General features: G+C 45.2%; 1 protein-coding gene across 20 annotated transcripts in view; it reads right to left on the reverse strand.

Annotated features, from left to right (window-relative positions):
• FBRSL1 (fibrosin like 1) overlaps positions 1-27,438 on the reverse strand; it is a 506,715-nt gene that overhangs the window by 351,134 nt on the left and 128,143 nt on the right. For all 20 annotated transcript variants that reach the window (XM_059863632.1, XM_059863639.1, XM_059863647.1 and 17 more), the window contains exon 2: positions 18,625-18,825. In XM_059863632.1, coding sequence (XP_059719615.1) covers positions 18,625-18,825 — 201 coding nt within the window. The remainder of the gene's footprint in view (positions 1-18,624; positions 18,826-27,438) is intronic.

Genomic DNA, 27,438 nt, shown 5'->3' on the forward strand with positions numbered 1-27,438 from the left:
AACCACCTTTCTTCCTGCTATGATCAAGGGGATTTTCATGTAGTAAAAATCAGGGTGAAATATTTCTTTCCAGTGGAAAGACCCCAAAACTACAGGCACACATAAACATCAACTTTTAATCATTTCAAGAAGCCTTGCTTAGAGGTAATATTGTAGCCACTTACTTGCAGTAGTAAGACATGGTATAAATATGCAACAGAACAAAATTACTTAATTAAGGAGGAAAGCAGCATATGAAATTGAGAGTTGCCTGCCTCAAAATTAAAGATTAAACCATTTCAGCTTGACAAACAATACTAGAATTGTACTTTAGTAGAAGCTTTCTTAATTTCTTTGCATCCTCTCCTTCATTCTTTCTCCCTCCTATCGCACCCCAAATATCTTTTTTGTGCTGATATCCCCAGAGAGCTGTAAACTCTCATTGAAAGGCCAACAAAAAAAAATTGGAAGAAATACAACGTGAAATTTCAAATACAAATTGCAAATATTAATATGTAACAGCATTTCCTTTTCTTGTTTGGATTTACACTGAGTAGAAATCCATTCCCTTTCCTGAAGGGAGCCGAGCGAGCTCTCAGTGTCCTATGTGACAGCAATCATAAATTAATAAATGACAGCAAGTTTACAAAGCTTATATGCAATACTTTATCCTAAAGGTCTTTTCCAGCGTGAGTAAAATTAAAGAAAAGTAAAGAAAAGTAAAGAAAAATTAAAGCAATATGCCCACTTTGTCTGAGCAGTTGCCTGCCCCAAGAGCTGTCTCTGCCAGGGCCGTGGCAGCTCTGGTGCTGCAGAGCGGTGTCAGAGCTGCTGGGCTCTTGTAGCCCAGAGCTTACTGAAGCTTTGCAGATGGGAGATAAGCAATACTTTATATTTCACTCAGATGTAGATTATGAGCCAGGGAAAAGAAAGCTTAAAAGGTGAATGGCTTCTTTTGGCATTAGCTGCAATCTCTGTATAGTCTCCAAAGAAAGCCGACAGCGAGGTCAAGCTACAGTATGGGAATTCTATAGTCAATAAAAAGCCCTGTTTTTTAAGCTCTGAGTCAGAAAAATTCAATGTGGATGACCACTTATTGAAAGGGTCATCATCCAACAGAGAGAAAATTGCTAGAGCAACAAAGAGCCCAGAAGTATTGCCCAGTTTATAGAAACCACAGAGAAGGATGAATTCTAAATCCGTCTCCTCCTAGTATTAATCTAGTTTGCTTCCAAGGATCAATCTGTTCAGTAGAAACACATTGTGATGGTGCAATCAAGCTCCTTCTCCAAAATCTGAACTTGAACTACAAAAAAAACCTGTTTTATGACGGCATGCTGACATTTACATATTTATTTAGTACTGAAAGCACAGCTCCAGCACTGCATTGACAACCAGGAAGGACAGATGGGGGTTCTTGTCCCAAGACAGTGGGGTTTTTTTCCATTTTCCTCCATGGAGCAACTTTACTTCAGCTATTCTCTGGGTGACTGCTCTGTGTGTTGGCATTCTCAGGATGTTTACAGAAATAGAGCTGAGGAAGACCACTTAGAGATTTCCTGGGGCCCTGAGGATTTCCCTCTCTGGGAGGAGTTTCAATGCACCTGTGTATTGACTGTGCCCAAGAGGCTGCACCTGCACCACCAGAGAAACATTGATCCCAACACAGAACTAACCTTGCCCAGGCACTCTCCTACCAAGAACATCAAAGCAACGCCTGAATAGGCTCCTCATGGATCCTGTAGCAGGACTTTCCATGCATTAAATGACTCACTGTGAAACAAAGCCAGCTCAACAAGTCTTGTAGCAGAATGTCCCACTGCAGTGAAATAAAAACCTTTTGTACCTGCAGGCAGAGATCCCTCCCCCACAAGAAGAGCTTCCTGCAATTGCCTCCCTTTCTGATTCTCATTCTCAAACCAGTTATATCCTTCTGCTCCTCACTTGTTCACACTCGTGCTCCCAAAGCAAGGAATTTGCTTTGCTAATTAGTGCCATTAGGGAAGTTGGGGAACATGAAGCACAGATTAAAAAATTGTTCAGGCTGGGTTCTTAGCACTTCACCCTTGTGATACATCCGTGTTGTAAGCTCTGCACTGAACAGCACTTGACTCAGCCTCAGTTTGCAGCAGAGAGAAATTAATTGCAATCTAATAGGATTCAAATTGGTACAAGGGATGCCATCATTACGGGACAAGACAGAGTAAAAGCTCAGTACATTAGCAGCCAGCCAACGGCCCCGGTCAATGCACTGGAACAGGCAACCCCATGCCTCAGACATGATGGATTGAGACCTCAATAATTGTAATTCATTAGCTGGTGCTGCTGAACTGGCACAAGGACCAGGTGGGAACGGGCTGAACCTACGCGGTGCTTGCGGAAGGAACGACATTCCTTTTGCAAGGTCTAACTTGAAATCATTTTGCACCCAAGAGAAGATGTGTCACGCCTTAATTCAAGCAGCAGTTATGTGTACTGAAGGATGAAAGTGTAAATCAGCAGCAGACTGGGAAGCAGAAGGCTCCTGATATCAAATGTCAGTGGAGCTGCTCCCTTGCTTTGCAGCCTTTGACAAGTCACTTGAACCTCTGGTGCTTCAGTGAAGGCAGGTACAGCATGGGGTCAGGAGCAGGATTCCATCACAGGCCACATTCATCCTCTGTGCTTGGATCTGAGGTAAACTGCACTCCTTTCCTCACTGTATTTACACTGCAGTTAGCACATGAGACTGGCCCGTGGATATTTAGAGCCATGTGTGACAAACAGGCTTTATGTAATGAATGATGGCTAAGCTGCAAGTAAACCTGACAGACACGCACATGCATCCACACTCACACAAAGCCCAACTGCCCCCCTTCCACATGAGCAGCTCCACGGGAACACGAACGAAGCAAAGCCAAGGCTGGGCTGTGACATGGATGAATGCACCCCACGTTTCCTTCCAGGGAGCACACATGAGGTAGCAGAGCCCAAGGCAGCCCAGGTGAACAAGCTGGGATCCCCATGGGCCTGCATTCCTGCTCCTCCTCCTCTCTGCTGAAGCCTGTGCCACTGAATAGTCATTACTTGTTGCTAAATGAGGCAACCATTCCCATGCCTAGGAATGCCACACTCCCCATGGATTTTGCTGGGCAGGCAGAATTTTAAGAATTTGGAATATTTTCCAGTTAGTTTCAGCAAACAGAATGTAAGCCACCAACACCGGAGGTGCCAACACAACCCACCAGCAGCTGCTATTTCCCTCCCATCTTCTGGAAGGAAAAGTCTCTTGGATGCCAAACCCCCTGAAGCACAGATCTGCCACCCTCACACCCAGTTAGACCTTGACAACTCCTTTTGCCACTTCCCACCTGAGGTCAGTGAGGAAAGCAAAGGGCTCCTGCACTCACTGCAGGAGGAGCAGACGACCACATGAGAGGTGGAGGTCTGGGTCTCTGAGCTAAGGGCAACACATACCCAAATGCTACTTCTGAGAAGAATAAAATAAATGAATTAACACTGAATTGCAGATTTTTTTTTTCCCTTGGCAAGCCTGTTTAGCTCACTGCAATCAGCTCTATGTACATTTCATACTCTAAGTTCATAATCAAGGGGGCTATTTCAGAGCAGTAGATACATGAGCCCTATTTCAAGCTTCCTTAACTGGATCTATTCCTTCCTAAAGCTACCCAAGAAGCCAGTTACCAAGGACAGAAAACCACAAAATTACACATTCAGTACTTCTAACTAGCTCTTCACCCTAGAAGACTTTTAGAGGGCATATAATTAAGAAAAATAAAATGGTTAGGCTTAAAAACTGGCTCAGCAAGTTTGCTATCAAGATCCTTGCCTGGGTTTGTACTGTGGAAACACCCTCAGCACTCACACCTAGTTCTCAATCATGAGATGATGATTAATACCAGCATTAGATCATCCTCAGCAACTGCCAGAGCTTTCTGCAAGGTTCTTGCTGGATTAAATCATTGAATGGTGCTCAGCACCTCTAAGCATGTCCTTGAAACCTGATGCTGGCATCCATCCTGGGCACCTGACCTGGCACATTCATCTGGCATGATGCAGAAATCCTGACTTGGATGGAGTCACTTCTCTCATGTCCTCCATCTGAACCAGCTTGCTGTGCTCTGAGTCAGCTCTGAGCTGATGTGCCAGTGCTGGTTCCAAATCCAGACAAGTCTATGGATGATGAGGTTCCACAACTTAAGGCTGGTCCCTTACACCCTGCAAGACCCAGACTCCTACAGCAATGACCTCCTCTCTGCCTTCTTTAGGTTGAAAATACAGTGATGTATTTTCCTGTATGGCAATACAATAATCATCATGTCCCCTGCTACTTTTCTTCTGTGTATTGCAACCATTTAAAAAATCAAGTAAAAATTATTTTCTCCCTTTTACAGATAAGCAGCCACACAAAGGGTGGCTAAGCAATTCATCCTCTTGCCCAATAATCTAGTAGCACAACTTGGTAGCAGAAATCCTTTAAACTCAACAACTTCACCAACTAGCATTACTGGCAAGAATATGGCCTCTCCTCCTCTCCCAGACAGAGTTATTTTTGGAGGAGAACAAAGAGAAGGGGTTTTAAAATTATGTGTCTGCAGAGTATGGAAACATTAAAAAACCCCAACTCAGATACCAAGTACCATCATGCTAGAGATCAAGATTCATATTCAATACAGAAATAAAAATAGCACAGAGAACTTAATTCCTTACGGAGTGACTACTAGGGTAAAGACACTATCTGACAGTGAAAAAGAATGTATCTGTTGCTTAGTTTTTATTGTAACATATACAATTCAGCACTGCAAACAGCTCATTTTTTGGATAGGTAGAAAGAAAAGATTGACTTCTGCTGATTAAATCCTAATTCTGTCAGAACAAGCTCCAAGTCAACAAGTGTGTCAATACCTAACTAGGAATTAACTAAGGGCTCCCATTTGTGTAGTTGTATGAACAGCCTTAGCTGCAGGAAGCAAGTGAAAAAGCCCTTCAGCTTTTCAGCAGGTTGAGCAGATCCACCTGAGGCTGTGAGAGCTCATCTCCACAGGCCCCTGAACAGCAGGATACACCTGATCAATGTGGCCACGTGGTGCTGAGGGCTGCAAAAATCCTCTCCTTTTCCACAGCCTGCCAATGAACACAGCTGAAGCAGTAGAAATTCCTGTTATTGCCTATATAAGTTACAGACATTCTGCTAAAATAAATAAATAATAACCATTAGGAAAACGAGCACGTGATGCCACAGAAGGAAGCCTCTGGAATGATCAGAAATCCTATTTTGAGTCTCATCAATGGAGCACAACAAACATCTTAAAACAGCTTGTGCATTTTATGTGCCTGGATCTATCAAAGTAGAAGGAAGATTTATTCTAGTGAAAGGTGTCAGAATATGAAATTAGAAATCAGAGTAAACTTGATCTGTGGGATTTGTGCACATGCTGAAGTGAACAAGGGGCACATTGCACCAACAAGTCACTGGGATTTGGGCTCTCAACCAACTGAATCCTTATGGGGGCAATTTCAGCCCCACCCAGCCTGGACTTGGACACTTCCAGGGATGGGGCAGGCACAGCTCCTCTGGGCAGTCTGAGCCAGGGCCTCCCCACCCTCACAGGGAGGAACCTCCCAGCAAAGCTTATCCTCTTCTGCATTTTTAATTGATAGGAAGAACACATAGACGTGTTCAGACTTCACAAGCACCAAGTCTCAAGCCACTGAAACACTCTCATAGAAAAATAATCATTTGTGATGACCAGCTATCATGGGACTGTAAATAAATTCCTGTTCTTAAAGTACACTGGCAGGTCAGTAAATGCTGAGATCCAGAGTGGTGGTAATTGTATAACTGGAGAAAAGTTAAGAAAAATATGTCATTCAAGCAGCTAAGACTCAAAAGCTGCAGCAATAAAAATGGGTCTTTGAAATCATCTTTACAAAGCTATGTGATAGCTGGATGAACACAGAGCACTATAAAGATAGCTAATTCCTGAAAAATATTCTTTCCCTGCTTCTTGGGTCAGTGAAACCTCTACTAACTACTAACACATCTGCTTTTGGCTGTGCCTTAGGCTCATGCTTATTTGAGGTGACCCAAGGTTATCAGACAACAATGCAGCTCCTACTAAATAACACACACACAAAAAACCCCCACCAACACCAAAAAAAAACCCCACCACAAAACTGCTGCTGTTTTGTTTTTTTCTCTGGGACAATGCAGACTTTATTACACCTGCTATTACAACGTGCCTATAACAATGTTCTCTAACAAGCAGCCCTAAGGTCAAATATGTTCCTTGATCAATTTACCAAAGGTCCCTGGTGCTGCTGCTGTGGGTAGACTGTCTGGGGAAAAAAAAATAATCCCTTTATTCCTTTGCTTCACTACAAGGAATAAAAAAAAGCTGTCACAAAGACATTTTTCTTCTCCCTCTGCTCTTGACAAGTCAGGTAAACAGGGAGGAAATACCCAGCTGTAAGAGACCAGCATTTTTACAGGAATATAAAACCACACTGTTTATTTACTGAGCTCCTCAAAGCAGCAGGATGATTCAGAACAAGGCCATGGGGATTTGGAAGATGTCTTAGCAAAACACCTGCAGTACTTTGCATGAGGACAAATAAAAGTCACTCTGGATGTGAGAGTGGTGTGGTCATCTCCTTACAGGAATTTACCAGTTCAGTACATTGCTACAGTCAAATAACTCTGACAAGCACCAGCACTAACTCTCAGATGCTCTGAGCAGTGCAGTCATCACATTACCCTCTCCTAGCTTTGTCAGTAAAGCTCTGACTGTTGGTCTGGTTCTGCTCAACACACCAGTATCAACCAACAAGCAATAACTCTACCCAGAAAAGCAGATTTGACACTGGCAAGCTTGCTACAGAAATCACTTAAGGCTTGCATCAAGCAGCAGGAAGGAGTTAATCTCGCTGGCCACAATGCTGAGTACCACTCTTACTCATGCCTGACTGTATGACTTTTGTTTCATATGTTGTGATTTCTTTCTTTTCATCCTGTGTGATGGTTTGAGTCACAGACTGGTGCCAGCATTAAGGAGAACCATCCCATTCATGCCCCCAACCTGGAGAGAGCCTGGACTCCACGTGCCTCTGGTTATTTGTGGGTGATTCTAGGGATTGCTTTTGCTTGCTCCCATCACTCCTGAACAAACATGTTAATTCCTGCAAACAGCCCCTTTAAAAGACACCCCCCTCAAAAGGAAAAAACCCTTTGCTAATGGCCTGTAATGGGTCTAAATAAAGCCTGAGCTGTTCCTTACTCATGCATAACTTCATTGCTTCTATTCCCTTCACACCCTGCCCGGCTGGCATAATTTGCAGAAGGGTTTTAGCATGGACAATTGAAACACCCACATGCTGCCTGAGCTAAAAAGCCTAATCCTGGAGCCCCTTTCTTCCTGTCTGATAGCTAAACGTGGCTTTTATTTTGATTACACCAGTCCCATCTGCACTGTCAGTTTCAACTCATGAGCTGAACTCCAACCATACCCCCACACAGATTAGGACAGCATCTCACCCACCACAATGGCAAGAGAAGGTTTAAAACCTGGCAGAACTCCAACCATCACATTTCATATGGCCAGAACAGAAGTCCCCCTAAAGTAGCAGATTCCACATGCAGAAACCCCTATGTCACCACGCCTGGTAATTAATTAGCACACACCTTGGTGCACTCAAAATCAGGACAAAGGATGAGCAGGGGCCACAAAGAAAAGCTGGCAGCTTTTTCCAAGACCACACATTCCCCTTTGGGTGCCATGCCCTGAAACAATTTTAATCCATCTTTCTCTTTAAGCAGAGACAGCTCTGCTACCGACGATGATACGACAGTGACAAAGGAGGGCTGAAATTCAGACCCAAATTGTTATTCCCCTCAGCTAGGCAGTTATGCACAAGAAACACTGCTTGTAAACACTTCTTTGTCAAACACTCAATTACAAGCTGCTTTATGAACAAAATGAGGCAGTGGCAAGGAAAGTGAGAGACGAGAGTGGGGCAGCAGTCTCCAGTGGCTCCCAGCCATCCCACCACCACGGCCCAGGAGCATCCCAGGTGACCCTGCCAGCCCCTCTGGCACAGGGCATGGACACACAGTGGGGAAACACCAAATCCAGCTCTGCAGAATGGGGTTTGGGTTTTGAGGGCCTCAGCTTTGTTCAGCTGTTATGGTTATTTCCTATGCAGTAAGGAAGGAATAACTGCTTTATTTTTATATTGTCACTTTTTGCAGCCTGAACCAGGAAGGAAAGGAGCACATGTACAAATGTGGAACAAGATCAAAGCCCTCAGTTCAGGCAACACTCTCAATATGACTCCTTTTGTCATCCCCATTTACACCTTTATCCACTGAAATTGCTCCACAGGAGCTAAAAAGTAACTGGAAACTGGAACATTCATTTTTTTCAGGTTAAAGCTGCAGATGTACTCCACAATGTCCAGCTGAGCTACCTCCAGATTCCATCCTAAAAGGACTGAAGCTCTAACTCCAAAGAGATATTTCTGACTGACACTACAGCCAATAAATGTCATGTCAAGTTATACAATATTGTCCTATGACCACTTGAAAGTTTTGAGAACTACCAGAAAAACAACTTCATGAGATCTAGTACCACTTTCCAGGAGGCTGCAATGTTACAGCATCACAGGGCTGCTCATCATGGCACTGCTATTCAGGCTGCCCTGGACAACACTCCCTTCTTGATCCTTTTCCTCCTCACTGGATTTTTTTAGCTACATTATTCCAGTGGACAAGATTTCCCCTGGAAAGAGTTTTTTTCCTTGGTTTTACTGTTCAGTTCAATGAGTCAAGCAGAGCTGTAAGAGGAAATGTCAGAGAGCCAAGTGAAACCCATTGCTAATCTCCAACTTAACTGGCAATGGATCTGCAGATGAAGGAAGATTCAAGCCTGTGCTCCTTTCCCTAGAGCTGAACTGAAACCCTTTAACCAGAAGAAAGTGGAATGGGGAAGAAAAGGTGAAGATAAAAGATTTGGTTCTAAATGAAAAACCTGCACTCATTTACACAATTAACTTTAGACACCAAAATTCAGAATCCAGCAGCTACCCAAAGAATACTTTGCTTTGTGTCTCAGTAATTCCAACTGCAGAAAAAAGCAAAATTGAAAGCTACCAGAAAGAAAAAAAAGCCCCAACTTTTGCATATAACAATAACAAGAGCTTACAAGTATAACTCCTAAATTTGTCACATGAAACCTTGCTAGGATTTTTTAAAAATAAATTAATTTAAAGGCTCAACTTCGAAAAAATTTTAGAATCATCTTGGAGTGCTAATAGCTGGAAAAACCTACATACAAACACAACATATTTCACCTCTTGAGTTAAAAGATACACACCCAACTACACCTTAGGACTCTCCCAACCAGTAAGTTTGGAAGAGCTTTACATCTATGACAAATCCTTGCTGGCTTTACTTAATTTTGATGTTTCTTTAAGACAAAACATTAGGAAAAATAGACTGATGCTGCCAAAACAATTGTGCAATGGCATTCACCTGAATAGCTACTAATAACCTTGCTTGAAGGAAAAATGCAAGTGCTTATTTTACCTAAGAGATGCCTTGGAACCAAAGATGTGCTCACTCAAGCTGGGTATGTTCTCAACAGCTCATGTAAACCATCCATCAGGCAGAAACATGAAAATTATCTCCCTTAAGAATCCACCCAGAAAGAGGCTGAGAGATGTGGGAAACACTGCCCGAGGCTGCAGTTTGGGAGGGAGAGGAACTGAGAGGTGCAACACAGCTCAGCTCTCACAGGCTTCATCAGGGACTGAGAGGTGAACACAGCTCAGCTCTGAGAGGTGGAACACAGCTCAGCCCTGAGAGGTGGAACACAGCTCAGCTCTGAGAGGTGGAACACAGCTCAGCTCTGAGAGGTGGAACACAGCTCAGCCCTGAGAGGTGGAACACAGCTCAGCTCTCAGAGGCTTCATCAGGGACTGAGAGGTGGACACAGCTCAGCCCTGAGAGGTGGAACACAGCTCAGCCCTGAGAGGTGGAACACAGCTCAGCTCTCAGAGGCTTCATCAGGGACTGAGAGGTGGAACACAGCTCAGCTCTCAGAGGTGGAACACAGCTCAGCCCTGAGAGGTGGAACACAGCTCAGCTCTCAGAGGTGGAACACAGCTCAGCTCTCAGAGGTGGAACACAGCTCAGCTCTCACAGGCTTCATCAGGGACTGAGAGGTGGAACACAGCTCAGCTCTGAGAGGTGGAACACAGCTCAGTTCTCACAAGCTTCATCAGGGACTGAGAGGTGGAACACAGCTCAGCTCTGAGAGGTGGAACACAGCTCAGCCCTGAGAGGTGGAATACAGCTCAGCCCTGAGAGGCTTCCACAAGTTCTGAGAGGTGGAACACAGCTCAGCCCTGAGAGGTGGAACACAGCTCAGCCCTGAGAGGTGGAACACAGCTCAGCCCTGAGAGGCTTCCACAAGGAAAGCCAAGTCAGCTGGAGCAGTGCCACTGGATCACTTCAGGCAAGGACTGGCAGCTGCCAAAGCAATCCTGGCACACTGGGTACCCCAGAGCAGGCTCCTGGAGCAGCTGAGATCCATGGCCAGCAGTCAGCAAGGACAAGTTCTGCATGAGGAAAGGAACAGTACCTCATGGAGAAGGTATTTATCCTGCCTCAACCACCTGTGACATTGGGATGTCATTTTGTTTGGTTGGAATCAGCTCAGATTTAGACTGGTGTGGAGCAGATGGTTTAGTCATCACACTGATAAGTGTGCTAGGAGAAGAGCATTGGCTGTCTGCATCAATTGTGCTTATTTCACACCAATAAAAATACCTGTGATCATCCCAAATATCACTGCAGACGTAGTGCAAGCAGAGGCTACAATCAGGTGACAGATCCCAGCCTCTTCTGCAAAGTTAGCTAAAATATTGGGCAGCTAGTGCTTGAATCAACATGAAGTAACCTTTTAGATGCCTCTTGTCCAAATCAGAAAAACAACATCCAAAAAGACTGTGGCTCCTTCATGGTCCTAGCTCCTCCTGCAGCATCCACACTGAACCTGGGAATAATGTCTCTCCACATCTCACAGGACACCTGGAACATGTCCTGGCTCACAGCTATGAAGAGATGCACAATCAAAACCTCCAGCCAGGGCTCTGAATCTATTCAAACAGCCCACACTACTCCATTTCTCAACTTGCTAAAATCACAAGATCCAACAGAAATGCTTTATCTTGGTACTTTCCCAAAAAATCCCCACAAAATAAAACAAAGTCAGAGGAAGGAAGAAGGAAAAGAAAGAGGACTTAGTGCATTGTGTCAACCAATTATATTCAGCAGAGAATAAGATACAAGTGGTTATAGCTTCCTGTAAATTACTTCATGTAATTAAACCCCCTTCTCTAAATTACAGACCATTTAGCTCTTCTTTTATAACAATGTAACCAATGACCACCACCGACCTTTTTTATAGCATCTAATGCCACATAAGTTGTTAGCAATGAAATTTCCTTTTTATTTCTCCCTTTCAAAAGGAGCTGCTGTAATGAGATTCATTCACAGCTACTTACAGGCTGTCGTCGAGAAGAGAGGATTGCCTTGTTTCCCTTTATTCTGCTCCTCTCTGAGGCTATATTTAAGGAATTGTGACCCAAAATCCTTATCAGTCATCTCAACGCAGGCAGAGAAGTTAAAGGTGATCAGCAAGAGTTTTAAAACAAGGAGCTGATAACTGGTGTGATTCTCCACACACATACAACATCACTTCCTAACACTGCACCAGCGTAGCTTAACCATCTTCCTACCACCTGAATTTTCTGACCTGTCTTAACTTTGAAACCACCAGGAACATCAGGTTTGCAAGCCCCTGTTTGCTGGGGATGACTCCTGCCTGATGGGGGCTGCTTCCCCTGGAGTGTCAGGAAATTCCTGACAGTGTGTAAGTGCAGTTCCAGAGCTCTGCTCAGCCACGCTGCACGGGGGCTGCAGCTGCACTGGGGCTGCAGCTCCTACCTCTGCTGCCATGGGGAGCCCAGATGGAGACCCCTGCAGCCACTGCAGACAGCCCAGCACAGGCAGCACTGGGAGCATCCAGTGCTTTCATCACTGGGCTCTCCACATCTGCTCCAACACGTCCTGAAAGTGCCAGCAGCCATCTGCAGGCATGAGCACCCTGCTGCTGCCCAGATGCTGGGAAGGGGAGAGGTGAGTGGGGACACACAGGGGTTGTGGAGCAGGGGAAAAGCAGGGACAAAGCAAGCAGAGGGCAGTGCTGCAGGCAAAGCCTTGGGGTGTAGCTGTGAGCACAGCATGGTTGATGTGTAACAGCAGCAGTCTGATCCCTAAACACACAGCAGGGAGCAGAGTGCACTCACTGCATCCCCATCCCCACGGCCCCCCAGGCCCTGCCTGCTCTGACACCCAGGAACAAATCCCCACTCAAGTAAAGCCCGTGGCAGTGAAATGCTGTCCAGGTGAGCCCTGCCCAACCCAGCACAGGCAGCTGAGCCTCTCGGGCAGAGTCAGGAGAGCTCTGTGAAAGCAGAGACAAGTGGGGCCCATGGAGCAGCCACACTGGCAAGGGAGGGTCAGCTACAGAAGGGGAACCTACTGGTCCAAGTGTTTCACTACTCAGTGAAAAAGTCAAAGCCACATCCTCTTATATATCACACTTCCAGCAGCCAAAACATGTCTTACACCACTGTTCAGAAAATAATATTTGCAGTATAGTGAAATCCAGCATATGCTTCTGTTTCATTCTTCAGCATTAGTCTAAAAAGAATTGGACACCCCACAATTCTAATGAGCATGATCTCTTCAATTTATGTTTCCCTACCAGAACTGCAGAGGGTTTTGAAATACATTTTTTCTGGCTGAAGCAAAGGCTGCCTCCTGTCACAGTTCCCAGAGGGTTTATGGCACTGTTTTGCACTACTCCTGAAGCAGTGTGTCACAGAAATCTGTTATGGAAACTGTGCTCTAGCTCTCCAAAGGTGGCTGCAATCCCATGATGAAGTTACCTGTGCCACAGCTATAATGCAGACTTTAATGGTCTAGTGTTGGTACAGCATTTTAAACAAACTACACACACTGCAAAGTTCTCCCTCTGCTGCAGAGCAGGCTCTGCAGCCACTTCAAGAATCTTGATGAATTCTTGGATAAATTTAGCAAAAACAACAGCACTTCTCCGTAATAGCAGGGTTTCATTTGGGAAATAAACATCCACTTTTTATTTACAAAGGATTTTTCCTCCTCCTGCCACTGCTGTGCTATGCCCACTGCTTCCCTCTACTCTGATCCAAAAAACAGAATACCAAGTGCCTAACCAGGACTTAAAGCAGATTTTTAAATTAGCTCCTGACAGTGCAAACAGATTGCTATTGATTGAAATGAGGCTGATTTCAGGCCTTGGATTAGCAAACCTAATGCCTGGATGCTGTGCTGCCCATTTCAGTGCTTTGCACCGCTGCTCCCCAGCGGTTTCCCAGGCAGCTGTGGAGCTCTGCAGCCGCAGATTAGCGTGAGAGAGCAGGGCAGGGCCATCTGTGGCTGTGCCTGCAGCCCTGCTCAGCCCCAACAAGGGCTCCTCCCAAATCCCCGGGGCCAGGACCCTGCCCTACACCCTCATCAGGAGCTTTGGAGCCAGCCAGGCTGTGCAGCAGTTCAGGAGGGAGCTGGTGTTTGGGAAGGCTTTGCTGGAGCCCAGCACCACAGCACCAGGGACCTCTGCTCCAGCCACGTCCACTCTGGATGGAGCAGAGCACTGGGGGCAGCCCCACCCTGCTTTTCCTGTCCAGACAGCCTGGCCAAAGTCTGGGACAGAGGCTGCACACAGGTCATGGCACTGCCTTATCAGCCCTGCTCTCCCCCAGCTTAAAAAAAATCGGTGCAAGAGCTTTCATGTCCAAACTGTACAGTCCTGTACTTACAAAGGTAGAAATGGATCCTGCTTTTAAGCAACGTTTTGCTGATTAAAAGAAAATGGACTTTTTTCCTCTTGCTTTGTTGTTTAGTTTCAAAGAAGGTTTAAATAACAATATCTGCTAACAAAAAAAGGGCAACATCAATTAGAAACAAAAAGAAACTAGTTTGTATAATTTCAGTGTTCAAAAGTAGTGAAATGCAAACACCAAAGCAGCACACACCAAACCAAACCAATCCCCAAAACCCACATTAAAGGCAACCTTTTTTCTCTTTTTTTTTCCCCTGCAAGCTGACTGCCTAGAATTCAGTGAGTTTTAGCAGCTGAGACACTGAAGGTAGCAGAATAAGTTACTGTTATATCTAGACCCTCTTAGACACAATTCAGCTTCCAAATGCTGCATTATTAAGCCATGGAAGAAGAGCATATCCATGTCCTCTGGCTAAAGACAAAGACTCCAAAGGTTATTTTTCAGACTCACTCTCCTATGTGGCTGCTGAACCTCAGCTAAGAAAGGGACATTTCAGCCTCTGAACCGTGCTCCACTAAGCACACACTGCCTCCAGCCCACCGGTGGCTTCACATCCAGGCATGATAAACACTATTTACCATTATCTGAAAAATACAACTCCAGCAGCTACACAGTCCTATTGCCAGCACCAGCAGTATGATACCAAAGGAAATTTCCCACAGTATTTCATTATCCAGGTGAGTTTCTAGACTGTTTGTCTCCATCTTGGGAAAGGCCCACACCACCATGCACAAACGGGGCCAAGGGTACGTAAATGGTTTGAAAAGGAGCTATCAATTTTCACCTAGACATCAGAAGAAACAACCTGCATCCTGGATGGAAAAAATGACTTAGTGTATCACCTTTAGCTCAGCTCAGCAGTAACCCAGAGCACAGCCCTCCTGGGGGGCAGGGAGGGTGTTATATCCCTTAATGAATGTTGGATAACGAGATGATGAGCATCACAGAGAAACCACATGAATAGGTAATCAAACTTGTTAATGCAATTTAGCAGTTCCAGTCCAGCAAGAGCCACGGCAACACCATCCATTAATCGCCAGCAGCACTCAGCAGTTTGGGGAGGGCTGGGCAGGGAATGAGGCTGGGGAATTAGCTGTGCCTTCCCTCCCTCCAGGAAGCTCTGCTCAAGTCTCAGAGATGTCACGCCTCCGGAGCAACAGGACCGTGTTAAGTCCCCTGCCCTCTCCTCCCAGGCTCCAAACCCAGCAGGCTATTTATGAGCACTAAATACTGCACCACCCTGCTCTCCTCAGCTTCTCTGAGACTCTCCCTCATCTCGGGTGATTTAAACAGTGGGTGAGAAAAGGAAGGAGGAGGTGTAAGACACTAATCTTCGTGACAAATGACTATCTGCAGAACACTGTGTTATTACAGCAGCATTTAACAGCTAAATATATTCAACACACCATGATGCTCCCAAGCTGACTAAACAGAGAGCTTGAGGTTAAACTAACTGGAAATAACAGCAAATCTTTCCTATTAGCCCCAACTCTTTTCAGAAGGTGGTGATTGTACAGAAAGGGCGACGTGTCCCAAAGGTCAGAAAAAAAGGGGAAAAAACCAAAACCCCAGCTCTTCCACATCCATGGTGCTCAGACATTCAGAGGAATAAGCAACTCCAAAAATGAAACCAGAAAAGAGAATAACAGCTCAGCTCAGGCTAATCAAAGACTGACTCAAAGTTCAAAGAGTGACTCTCCAAAAACTAGAAGAACAACACAAGACACAGAAGGGAGCACAGGAACTAAGGGGTTTCATCATATATGTCCCTCTTACTTAATCTAATCAAATTATACTTCCAACCCTTTAAATCCCTTCAGGGGGGTGACAGGCTGCTCTCCCTCACCAGAAATGTCTGCAGTTGTGGTGGGGATTCCTTTCCCCCAGCCACTGGGTTAGCTTTGGACACTGCCTTATGCAAAGGCAATGAACTCAACTTTAAGGAATGCTCCTGTGTTGGAGGCAGTCACAGCCTCTAAGAGGGGCTGGATTTACTGCAGGCCACTCTGGCTACACCAGAATACACCACAGGTCTGAACACCTTCTCACTCCTTGACACACCTGATCCTGGTGATTGCAAGAGCTTTTGTTGATCCCCATGGTAGAACAGCAGTTTGAAGTCAGCACCTTTCCCTGTGCACACGTGTTGACAGCAGCCCCAAACTCTGACAAATCTTGGACAAAAGGACCATTTGAAATGCCTTTTTCTCCCTCTGCTTAGTTACAGCAAGAGATAAATGTGTTTGAATGATTTTTATACACAGTTGGGAGTAATAGGCTGGAAAGGACAGATTGGTTCTTGCAGCCCTCTCCCCATAGCCTGAGGTACAGAACAACCAAATATTCAGGAGCAATAGCAATCTGGATGCTTTGTCAAATGGAGTGAAGTATAAATCTAATTTTCTAAACAAAGCAGACAACCTGGCACTGAAATCAGCTTACCACTTTGCACCTCTCTACGAGGATTAGCAGAATGCCATAATTATAATGCCCAATTTGATTTATTAGAGGAGGCTGCATAGAAAAGATGACAATTCAGTAGCATTGTGAAGAGAAGGGATGAGAGTAGAAGCAAAGCTTCAAATTGAACAGTAATTTCTAAGCAACATCTCAATATAGTTAGCATTAATTACAGAAAGCTATCCAAATTAGGTATAAACCTATGTTTAATAACCCTGAGATGCAAAATTCACCCCCCAAATTCCAGGAAACTTAATATTACAGCAAATTTGTCCAGACAGCTTGGCAGGAAATGCCAGAACTCTAGGTGTGAACTTTGTGATTACTAAAAATTATTGAATTTGTCTATATCATTTGCATAATGAGTTTGAACTAAGAAAAGCATAGTTTATGTAGCTTAGATTTTGCTGCTACTTTCATCAAGTTTACAGACCTCCAAACTTGTCTGGTTTTCACAACTGTATCATCTAGGATAATAGCAGGTATTCAAAAAACCTCCCTTTCAAATGAGAGAGGAATTCTAAGTGTAACTTATTTAAAGAGGCACCATGTATTAATGAGTCACTCATCACAGGTTTTCTTTTATACCCTTTGTGCCAGTTCCTCACTCTTTTTAGAGTTTGTTACTTATCCTTACAGGTTAAAAATAAATAAATAAAATTAAACAATGGAAGTTGAATTCAGGTTTTTATGAATGTGGCAGCAAATCCCCTGTTTAACCACTGATGGCAGCCAAACACTATTCAGAAAAAATAAGTAAAAACGTCCTCATTTTTCAAAGCTGAATTACCAAGAAACTAAATATTTGGTAAAGTAACACAGCAGAGTATGAGAGAAATCAGAGTCTGCCAGTGCAACAAAATCTCCTACCCCAGAGGCTTCTATGAAGTGCCATGAATTCCCTAGTGGACACAACTATGTGAACCAGAGTTTTAAATTTCATGCAGAAGATGTCTCTGTTAACAACCTTTTCCTCCTGCAGGAAGGGGGAACCTCCCCACTGTCTCACAAATCCACAACTATGCAAATCCCTGCCATGCACTGCATTTCCTGCAGTGTAAAAGAACTGAAGAAACAACTTGCACCAGTCCATGAGAATCTCTAACTTAAAATGTGATGAGCCCTTCTAAACTAATATGCTGAAACACAAAAGAGTATGTGGTGGAGAAGTTATAGGGGAGGGTTACATGACATAACCTTCACCATATTTTTAAATGTTAAAGTATTGCAAGTCTGAAAAAACATTTCCAGTAACTGGACAATTCAATCTTTGGCTGTCTGGCACACACACAGGATTAGTTTCACAGAACAGAAGGTGGCTTGAGTGAAACAGCTCTTTTTCTGCTGGAGAAATGGAGAATAAAAACCACTTTTTCATCTTCGTGTGCTTCCTAGCTCGGAACAAATGCTGGAAGGTCAAGAACACTGGTGTTCCCACTGGCTGCCACTTGGCACCCTGTTAAGGACAACTGGGAAACTGGGAAAGTGTCCATGGAGAGATGCTGCTGTGCCATGGGGACTGCCAGCCCATGAATGCACACTAAGTCACTGACAAACCTCCCTGCTGAGCAGCAGTTAGTGATAAAGAGCCTGCCAGCCTCAGTGCCTTTTCTCTGTCACCTGCCCCTCTGCACACACCCTGGCTCAGGGAGTCTCTGGAATAATTCCCTCCAGCATCACAACCCTTCATTCATTAATGCTCTAGCACACTGTAGAAGGGTACACAGGGAAGACTGCCCAGAGCACAGCTGCCTGCAAAAGGACTTTCCACTTCTAAAATACGCAAACAGTCTCTCCTCCTCAACACTCTGTTCTGGAGTAAGTCAAACTCCAGTCATGAGATGGACATAGAAGTCTGCAACTTCCAGGTGCACACTGCCCAGCACAAATCCTCCAAAGGAGGTCAGGATCTGATGGATGATTCCTGCTTGTGTTCAAGACCACCAGGGCCACAGATCTACTGCATGAATCACTGCACTGTCTCAAAGCTGCAGGCACCAGGGAGATCTGCTCCTTCCTTCCTGTACTACCCAGTACACCTGGCTTCCCCTTCAGCTTATGGAACCTGACCTCAACACAGGATCTGTGCACGTGGCCACAAGTCCAAGAGGCATTGTTTCCACCAGCACAGGTAACCAGAGAAGCCAATTACATGGACAACCTCACCTCCCAGCAGGGACAACACTTCCCAGTGCCCAAGGCCAAGAGAGCCTCTTCAGGTGAGGAGTGTTTCCCTACCTGTTTGGACAGCTTCAAGGGGAGTTTCTTCTTCATCCTCTCCTTGCCTCTCTCTGCCTCTCTCTCGGAGCTCCCCGCATCGTTGTTGTGGCCATTCTCACTTGGCTCAGCAGACACACAGTTCTCAGATTCTCTGGGTTTCTTGCCTGGATGCCTCTCCCATTTCTCCTTCCGCTCCTGAGGCTTTAGTGACATGTCCTTCTGTAAAGGAGATTAAAAAAGAGAATGGTAAATTCTTTATGTTCTTTGCAGCTACCTTTAGGCATTAAGCTGTATAAATACTGAATAAAAACACAAACAAGACAGTAGGTATCTTCCAGAGATGACTTAAGATGAATAATTAGGCATGCACAACACAAACAGTCATTTTAGATTAGATTAGGATGAATATTCTCCAGGCTATGTGTTTGATTAATTTCAGTGATGCTGAAACTGGGTATGAAAATGAGCTCACTTCAGATTAACTCAGAAACCATACCTCAACAGCACACGAGCAAATCAGCATCCTGAAGGGAAGCCTTCAACTGTTCAAGTGAAACAGAGGTGGGTTTTGTTTTGTTTCTGATCTGAGAAGTATCAGACCCCCCTTGGGGCTGACAGTCTCTGATTCACAGCAGCATTCATATGGAGAAAGGCACTTCTAAAGCCCTACCACAAATTCCCTGAGCCAGAGAGATCAATGGCATCCAAACACACAACAGAGGTTGAACACTTCTAAGTGTTAAGTGTCTGCCCCAACCAGGCTGCAGCACACCATCTAAGCACAGTTTAAAAGCAGGTATGTCATGTCATAATGATTAACACTGGAAGTGAGATCAGAGAAGGGAATTACTCTGCTATCCCTGGCATCTCTGAGGACTGGAAGCTGAACTCCCAGTGACAGTGTACCAAACTCTCTCTCTATGCACACCGTGTGGAAAAGGAGTTGAAGAAATAATATGACATTGGGTCACTCCAGCTAGATACATTTTTCCCATATGTCTTTTATTAACTGCTCAAGGATAAAAACTGAACTCTTATGGGAATGTTTTGCAGGATATCTATTGCAATCATTTTTTTAATGTGAGGTAAATAGATCAGGAAATACCCTAAAAGCACTGCTTACCATGCCAAAACTCAGCCAGAGATATTTTGCTAAATGCCTTCCTTTTGACTCAAGCAGTTACATGACAGGTATTTGTATCTTACATGAATGGAGATCACAATACAACTGCTCACATCAATGCACACACCTCCAGTACTGCAAAAGAGCTCATGAAAATCATTAGCTCTCTAGTCTCTCAAAAACTGAAGCCCAACAAAAAAAGAAAATTAGGAACTGGAATGAAATGCCCTGCTGATTGCTCCAGATTACTTCCTCCCCCTCTCCTTTAATTAGTGAATTGACTGCCTCAGTGTGCAACATGCTGATTCCACTCCAAATCACTCACTTGTTTAAAGTTACCCTTCCCTGGGAAGTGAGATGATGCACTGGCACTTTAGGGTCACAGACACATTGAAATTAGAACAAAGGCAATAAAATTCTGCTGTTTCAATTCCAGCCCAGGCTCCCAGAGGAACAGCCAGCACCCAACCTCTGTACACCTTGCACAGGAGTCCTGGGGGGCTGGAGGCTCCTCTTGGGGATCTATCAAGTAGATATACACAGATATATCAAGTTGAAAACCCCCAAAGATACAAAAATTAAAATAACTAGCACTGTCTTGGAGGCACAGAACACAGCTCAGCTTGCCAAGTCCATTACTAGGGAAAGAGCAAGGAAAATACCTGTCTGGCATTATTCTCCATGAATGATAAAGGAATATAAATCAGTGTGAACTTCTCACTTTGGTTTTTAGTTTAAAGATAACACTTGAAAGCAGCAGTTCAAGACACCAATCAAATTGTGCTGTTTACTGGGAAGCTACTGAGATAAAAATCAAATTGCTAATCTTCAGTAACTAATCAAAAACTTGTCACATGGCAATGGTATCTGCTAACTGATACTCAGCAAAACATTACAAACAGGAATCACCACAAGCATGCACTTCTTCACAAAGCCAGATGCAGCTTGTGATGTGACAGCAGGTGCAAGGAAGATGCTGCACGAGGTGACATGGACCCCTGATGGGGGAGAAAGGAGGCTGGGGCAGGGAGATGGCACCACCTGAGAGCACCAGCAAATCATGCACTCCTGGCTTCAGGGCCAATACTCACTTCTAAGGATGCCTTCAAAGCCAATCAATTACAATTTTTGTTTAAACTCTATCTGGCTTCACATGGTGGTTGGGCCTCTGTTAATGCTTTAGGGAAAGTCTTTCCACAGCACATTCACTGCAGGTTTTCAGATGATTCCTTTCACCACAGAACTGGTGTGCAAATCTCTGTTTTTCTCCTTCCTGAATCCTACAAAATTCCCTACTTCCAAATGCAGCTTTTCATCCCTATTTTGTCTGGAGATTTAAGGCTTGTCTCATCGCTGAGCTGCTGGCAAAATTAATTCATGAAATACAGCTATAGCTGGATCAAAGCCAAGGAAATAATTCATTCACTTGTAGTGCCATCCAAGAATCTCAAGCACTTTCCAAACAGCCGTGAATTAAGCCCCAAGGCTGCTCCTGCCTCCAGTGGGGGGACAGTGGAGGGAGACCTGGGGCAGCCACAGGGACAAAGCCACGTCTGTGTGACAAGGAAACTCACTCCAGAGTCCCTTTTCTCCCTGCTCCAGCAGAGGACACAGCCCACAGGAGTTGTTCCTGGGAAGGCAGGACACTGAACTCAGCATGTCCTCGCTGACAGAGGGTGACAGCAGGCTGCTCTCTGCTGCTAAATGCAGACCTCTGCAGCCCCAGGCACAGAGCAGGAGGGGGCTAATGGCGTTTCTGTTCTTGCCTCCTTTGTTTCCTTTCTATTTCATCCACTAAAAGAGCCTTCCAGTGATTGCTCTTTTACCAAAGTTTATGACCTCCAAGTTGGGGACCTCACTTAGCACAAAAGCTTACTATTTTTGGATGTGCATCTGGGCTTGTGCACAGGCAATTGCTGGAAAATTTAAGCACATCCAGAATATACAGTACATCACAAGAGGGGACATGTATTGATGCACCTTGACTGATTTCAATGCAGAAATCCCAGCCTGAGGGTGAGACTGGCCTCCTGACAAACTGCCCCACTGGAGCCTTCCCCCAAGGCAAGCCCAGAGCAGCAGATATTTTCACCCTCTGCACCTCAGGTAAATCCTGGAGATTCACACAGTGACAGTACCTGAAGTCAGACCCCAAAGTCAATAGGTCTTCACACCAGCCTTGTGGTTTCTGCCCACCCCAGGAGTCTGCAGACCTGACCACCTTTGCTGTCACAGGTGCAGTAAATCCCCTTGTCCAGACCCTCTTCTCAGTTCCAGAAACAAGACTGCTAAATCTTGCTCCAGAACATAGAAAACTGTTTTGTTCCTTACTGCTCATTGCTTCCAGGACTGTCTCCTACCTGTCCTCACTTCAGAATTTCTCTGACACCTTCCAGGGCAGGCTACAGCCTCTCCATCTGCAGCCCCCTGTCTGTCTGGGCTGCAGACGGAGTGCAGATGGTTCTAACTGGCTGCATGGTTACAGATAAGGAAGAATTGGACCTTTCTTCAGAGCCTCTTTCCTGGCAGTTCCTCCATGAAACATACAGATTCTATCTCCCTATTTGTTTCTGTGCATGTACAGACACCAAAGAACCCTTCATCTGGAGATGGGGTTGTGGTACCTCCTCCAGCTCTCCCTGAACACCTCACACAGCAGCAGCAGCTGTCAAGATTCACTCACAAACACCTGGCAAAGGCTGGCAACCCAAGCTGGCCCTGCAACAGATTCTGGGCGTCCACAATAAAAACCTTTGTGATTCTTTTTCCACAATAAAAACCTTTGTGATTCTTTTTCCATCACTACCAGCCCAAGCTAGTTATGCAATTGCACCTCTGGTTGCAGCAGATCTGGCAGGAAACCTTAATCACTTGGAACACTCCATCCTGAAAAGCCACTTTTCTTCTGTCACCAAGGCACAGCTGCAGTCTCCAAAGACACTCAAGGTGCACACTGCCCAGTTTATAGGTAAAACTGGGAATAATGAGGGTGCACAGCCCTCAGCTCTGCAATGAGACTGTTCTTACCCCCAAAATGCCACAGCAAGACACTTCTGCACAATGGACTCCACGTTTTCTGTGTGATCAGGAAATAATGATCAGCCCTGGAGGAGCCTGGCACCAGCTCACATCCCACAGCCATGCCCTGGCTGGAGTTATCACTGCCTGTTTGCTCAGCCCAGCTCAAACTCAGCCTTAATCCTCTGAATTTACACAGCTCTGAGATCTCAGAAAGCATGCAGGGGAAGGCTGTGGCTGTAAATACCTTTCACACACAGGGAACACTTAAAGAACCTGAAGAAAACATCCAAAACCCACACAGGCAGATGAAAACCCTTGAGTCTGCTGCTGGGATGCAGAGGGTAAAAATAACACCTACAGATAATAAAGTAACTATCCTTAGCCCTGGAGCATCAGTTCAAAAAGCAGCCCTGGTGCAAAATCAAGTCCTTCACAATCCCCCATCCCCAGGGCCCATCGGACACTCAGCCAAGGACTGGTTACCCTCCACTCCTGCCAGACTGCCTCTGCCAACTGCACAAGATTATATGGGCTGATTTCCCAGAAGGAAGACAGCCTCCAGCTTCTCTCTCCACAGCTCTTCACTGCAGCACTTATTCCTCAAGCTGGGCAATGTGAAATATCCTACTGAACATCAAACAGGAGAAGGATCCACACAAAGGAAATCAAACACACGGCTGCCTCTGAAACTGACCCTGCTTGCCCATGTTTCTGCCTCCAGCTTCTCTCAAAAAATTGCAATGGAAAAGGCCCTGAGGATCTGAGCACCATCTATCCTTGTATCAACTTTATCATGCAATTAGCAGTAGGGTTGTCAATTGGTTAATAGTTCAGGGAGAGATCCTGGCTCAGAAAGGACCTGAAACAGATTTATTTTTAAGTAGGTTAATTTTTAAATATTCCTATTGACCTGATACTCAGTTTCTAGAACAGCAGCACAAACAATTGCTGACAATGTTCTTGTGCTTTCTAAGCAGACAAAGAACATTACAAATACTAACACAAACCTACTGTCCATTTATTTGCATAAAGGGGACACAGGAGACAGCAATTCAAATGGAAAGATAATGCTGGAGATATACATGAGAAAGGTACATGAAAGACTAACTTTAAAGCATGGATTTGAAGACATGTCTGTAGAGAGAGAGAAACCACTGCAAGAACAGGAGCCAGCACAAGAAGAGATAAGTAGCCAACAGGCAAATGAAATGAGGTGAATAATAAGGAAAGGAAAAAGGGATAAAAAAGGACCACTGAAGGGCATCAGGTAGGACCACACCAAGGTGACTGAATTTGAACTCAGCAGGGTGAACAGGCAGCAAACACAACTGGAGACCTTGAAAGATAGTAGAAGCACATTTAAGAGTGGGAGAGGGGAGAAGTCTGAGCTCTGCCTGGCGAGCTGTGGGCAGGGTTTGCTGCAGTGAGGGCAGCCAGGGCAGGCTGTGCAAGGAGGGCTGGCCATAGCTCAGCACTGCAGCTCCTTGCTGGAAGCCCCCATGGCAGGAGGCCAGGCCAGACTGACTCTCCAGAGCCCAGGGCACTTTGGGAAGCAGTCTGCTGGCATGCCCAGCTGGATTCCCACCCATGGGGAAGTTCTCACTTCTCCTGTAATATAACACACACTTGTTTGTTTTACTTTCCAGCCCTCTCTTCTCCCCCACTGCGAACTTCACTGCAAACATAACTCAAGCCCCCCCAGCCTCTCAGCCAAAGACACTAAAGCTGTTTTAAAAGGCAGAAACAAGAGTCTAGATCTGAAGTGACTTTTTTGCTTTGACCCGACATTCAAGCAGCGCAATCAATATCAATTAAAATGATTGCAAATGAAATCCTTGCTTGTTTAACCTTGGACTGCAATTCTCCTTTCACAGCTGACATATTCCAGATGAGTTTAGGTCCTGCTTTTTAAAATGCATCACATTTGCTCTGACCCTGTCACGTGTTTAGCTCAAGAATAAGATGACTTTTTGACAAGACAGATTTGGAAATGCTAAGACATTTGAAGCTGACACTGGTTTGCAGGTTTATGATACACGACTTAACTTAAAAATACAAGTGGATGAACCAAGAAACTTACTGTAATTGAAACACTCCAATTTATTACCAGAGGATATGTTCCTGTCACCTATGAATAGCTGAAGAGCAAGCTGCCATACTCTGCTGAACACCCACTTGTTATGTCTCCCAAGAATTAAGACCTTTGTTTCTAGGACCTCAAAGACACACGACCAAGTACAGAAAGCTTGGACAAATGTTACTTCAACAAAACATAGTCAAAAATTACAAAAAGGAAGGTCAGTTCACTATTCTTTTAAATGCATTTCAATCCATGTTGAATTTACAGTGCTTTGATTGCTCTTTTTGTTTGCACATGACCTGAATAAATAATGATACAGTGCTGAGCAATAATTGCTTTTAAATACTGAGGAGAAAGGGGGTGTTACTGTTCCCTCCCTTTTCAATCGCTCAAGGAAAAATCCAGTCCTCTCTTTCCTAATAGGAAGGAGAAGTACCTGGAAACAGAGTGTTTAACACTCATTTAGGGGACAATAAAAGTAAGAATGCACCTTCAACTTTAGCAGAGGCCAAGGAAATCTGCAGGAATCCGAGCACACAGCTGTCCCTGTTTTTGGTATAAACCCTTGTCCACCATCACCCACGGGGGAGGTGGATACACAACATCTGAAGCTGCTCCAGGGGCAGCCAGGCGTGGTTTTCTCCCTCTCCTCCGATTTCCTCCTCAGAGCCTGCAGGGGCCTCGCTGCAGAGAGCTGCACCATCTTCCCTGCTGCCTCCTCACAGACACTGCACAGCTATTAGGACTCCCACAGGTGCTTGCTGTCCATCAGAAAGGAAATGATCCCATTTGAAGCCATCAGTATTTCCTCCAGTGATGGCAGTAAATGCCCGACGAGTGCTCACAGAATTACTGTCAGCGGAAAGTGTGTCAGAGAGCAGGGGAGCTTAAATGATTGAAGGGAAGCTGGGGCACCATTTTCAGGTGTAGATGAAATGAGGCATATTGCAAGTGCAGCCTGCCCAGCTTTTACAGCCTGCAGGAGTGCTGAAAGGTGCTGCTGCCCATGCACCAGCAGGCCACCCTGCCCAGCTTTCACTGCAGATAAAAAGGACATTTTGGCTGAAGCTGCTTTCAGCCAAGAGTGGGAGCTCAGACTGTTTGGTTTGTGCAGTGTACAAAGGAGCTGGAAAGTGTTTGTGCCTGTCAGACAGCACCTTCTCCAGCTGGCAGGTGTGAATGCTGAGCACATCCTTCCTGCTAACTCCCATCCTCCCCGGAGTTCCTTCCCAAGGGACCCATCAGGAATGGCAGCAGCACCACGCACTGCCCAGGATCCCACAAGTGACAGACTATCAAAACATCCCCATCCTGAACAATGGCCTGGGGCCATCAGTCTCAAGTAACTTAAACAGGTATCCAGCAAGTAAGCTAAGTGACACAGTCAGGCACACACTCCAGGTCCAGTGTTTTGGGAAGACATTCCTCAAGTGTGCCAAAATCCAAGGACACTGCTGAGCCCTCACTGCTGAGAGCCAGCAAACACATGCTTCTTGACAGAACAGCCTTTAAACACTTAATCTGAAGTCATTTCCCTCTCCCCAGATTATTCAAACAGGCACTCCTTGAATTCAAACAGCTCCCACCAAGTGGCAGAATTAGGACCTGAAGAAGCAGCTCCTTCCCTAAAGCCAGATGTGGGCATTTCATCCCTCATTTCCAGTCTTGCCAGGATGGCAACACAACCCCCAGTCCCCAGCTGGCCCTGAGCTGCCAAAGGAAAAGGCATGAACATCCTACCAGGACAAACTGGCATGGCAGCTGGATGCATTCATCATGACCAATTTTCAGCTAAGCTAGTCAGATAAAAGCAGAAACACAATGCTGAGTAAAAATGCCTCCACCCTATTCATTACTATAGACTACTAGAATACTACATCTTAGAAATACCTTAGTTATTCTACATCTCTCTTTAAAATCAGAAACAAAAGGAGAAAACCCAACTGTTTCTACCTCTGCTGAGGGGGATGTCATGCTTCCGTGAGCTGGACTCTGGAAATGGAGTTGAGCCAAGCTGAGGCTGGGCAGATGGACTGGACACATGGCTCATTTACCAAAGGCAGGGGCCTAAATTGCTCTCCTCCATCCATACTCCTGCATTTAAAGTGCTGATCTTCACAGTGTGAAATACACAACAAGCACAGTCTGATTGTCCTGACTCCCATGTGAGCAGCTCCATATCGAGACTGCAGAGCTACAGCTACAACCTTAGGTAGCTTGGTCATGACTTCAAGAACCTCAGCCCGATTTCCAAAGTAATTCAAGGCTTCCACCTGCTAAATACAAAGTTTTTCTCTATTTTTAAGGATTCCACCACACACTCACTTCGTGGCACATACTTTTAAAACACAGCCATGAAAAATGTGCTGCTCTCAAGGCAGTAGCACCTAGAGCATGGAAGCTCCAGACGCATCTCCCACACGGTGACAGCCTCGAACACATTCACTCCACCAGGAACTGCAGACGTTTTTGGAGGCTCTGCTCCCAGCCTACACTCTTTATTCCCCCCCTCAGGAAGGGTGCAGTTCCCAGAGCTGCTGCAGAACAGAGGGTGAACAGCCAGCTCCAGCAGAGCAGGCTGTGAGCTCTGCAGTGTGACACAGCCAGG

The sequence above is a fragment of the Haemorhous mexicanus genome, chromosome 19 (genome assembly GCF_027477595.1).
Source record: "Haemorhous mexicanus isolate bHaeMex1 chromosome 19, bHaeMex1.pri, whole genome shotgun sequence".
Taxonomy (NCBI): domain Eukaryota; kingdom Metazoa; phylum Chordata; class Aves; order Passeriformes; family Fringillidae; genus Haemorhous; species Haemorhous mexicanus.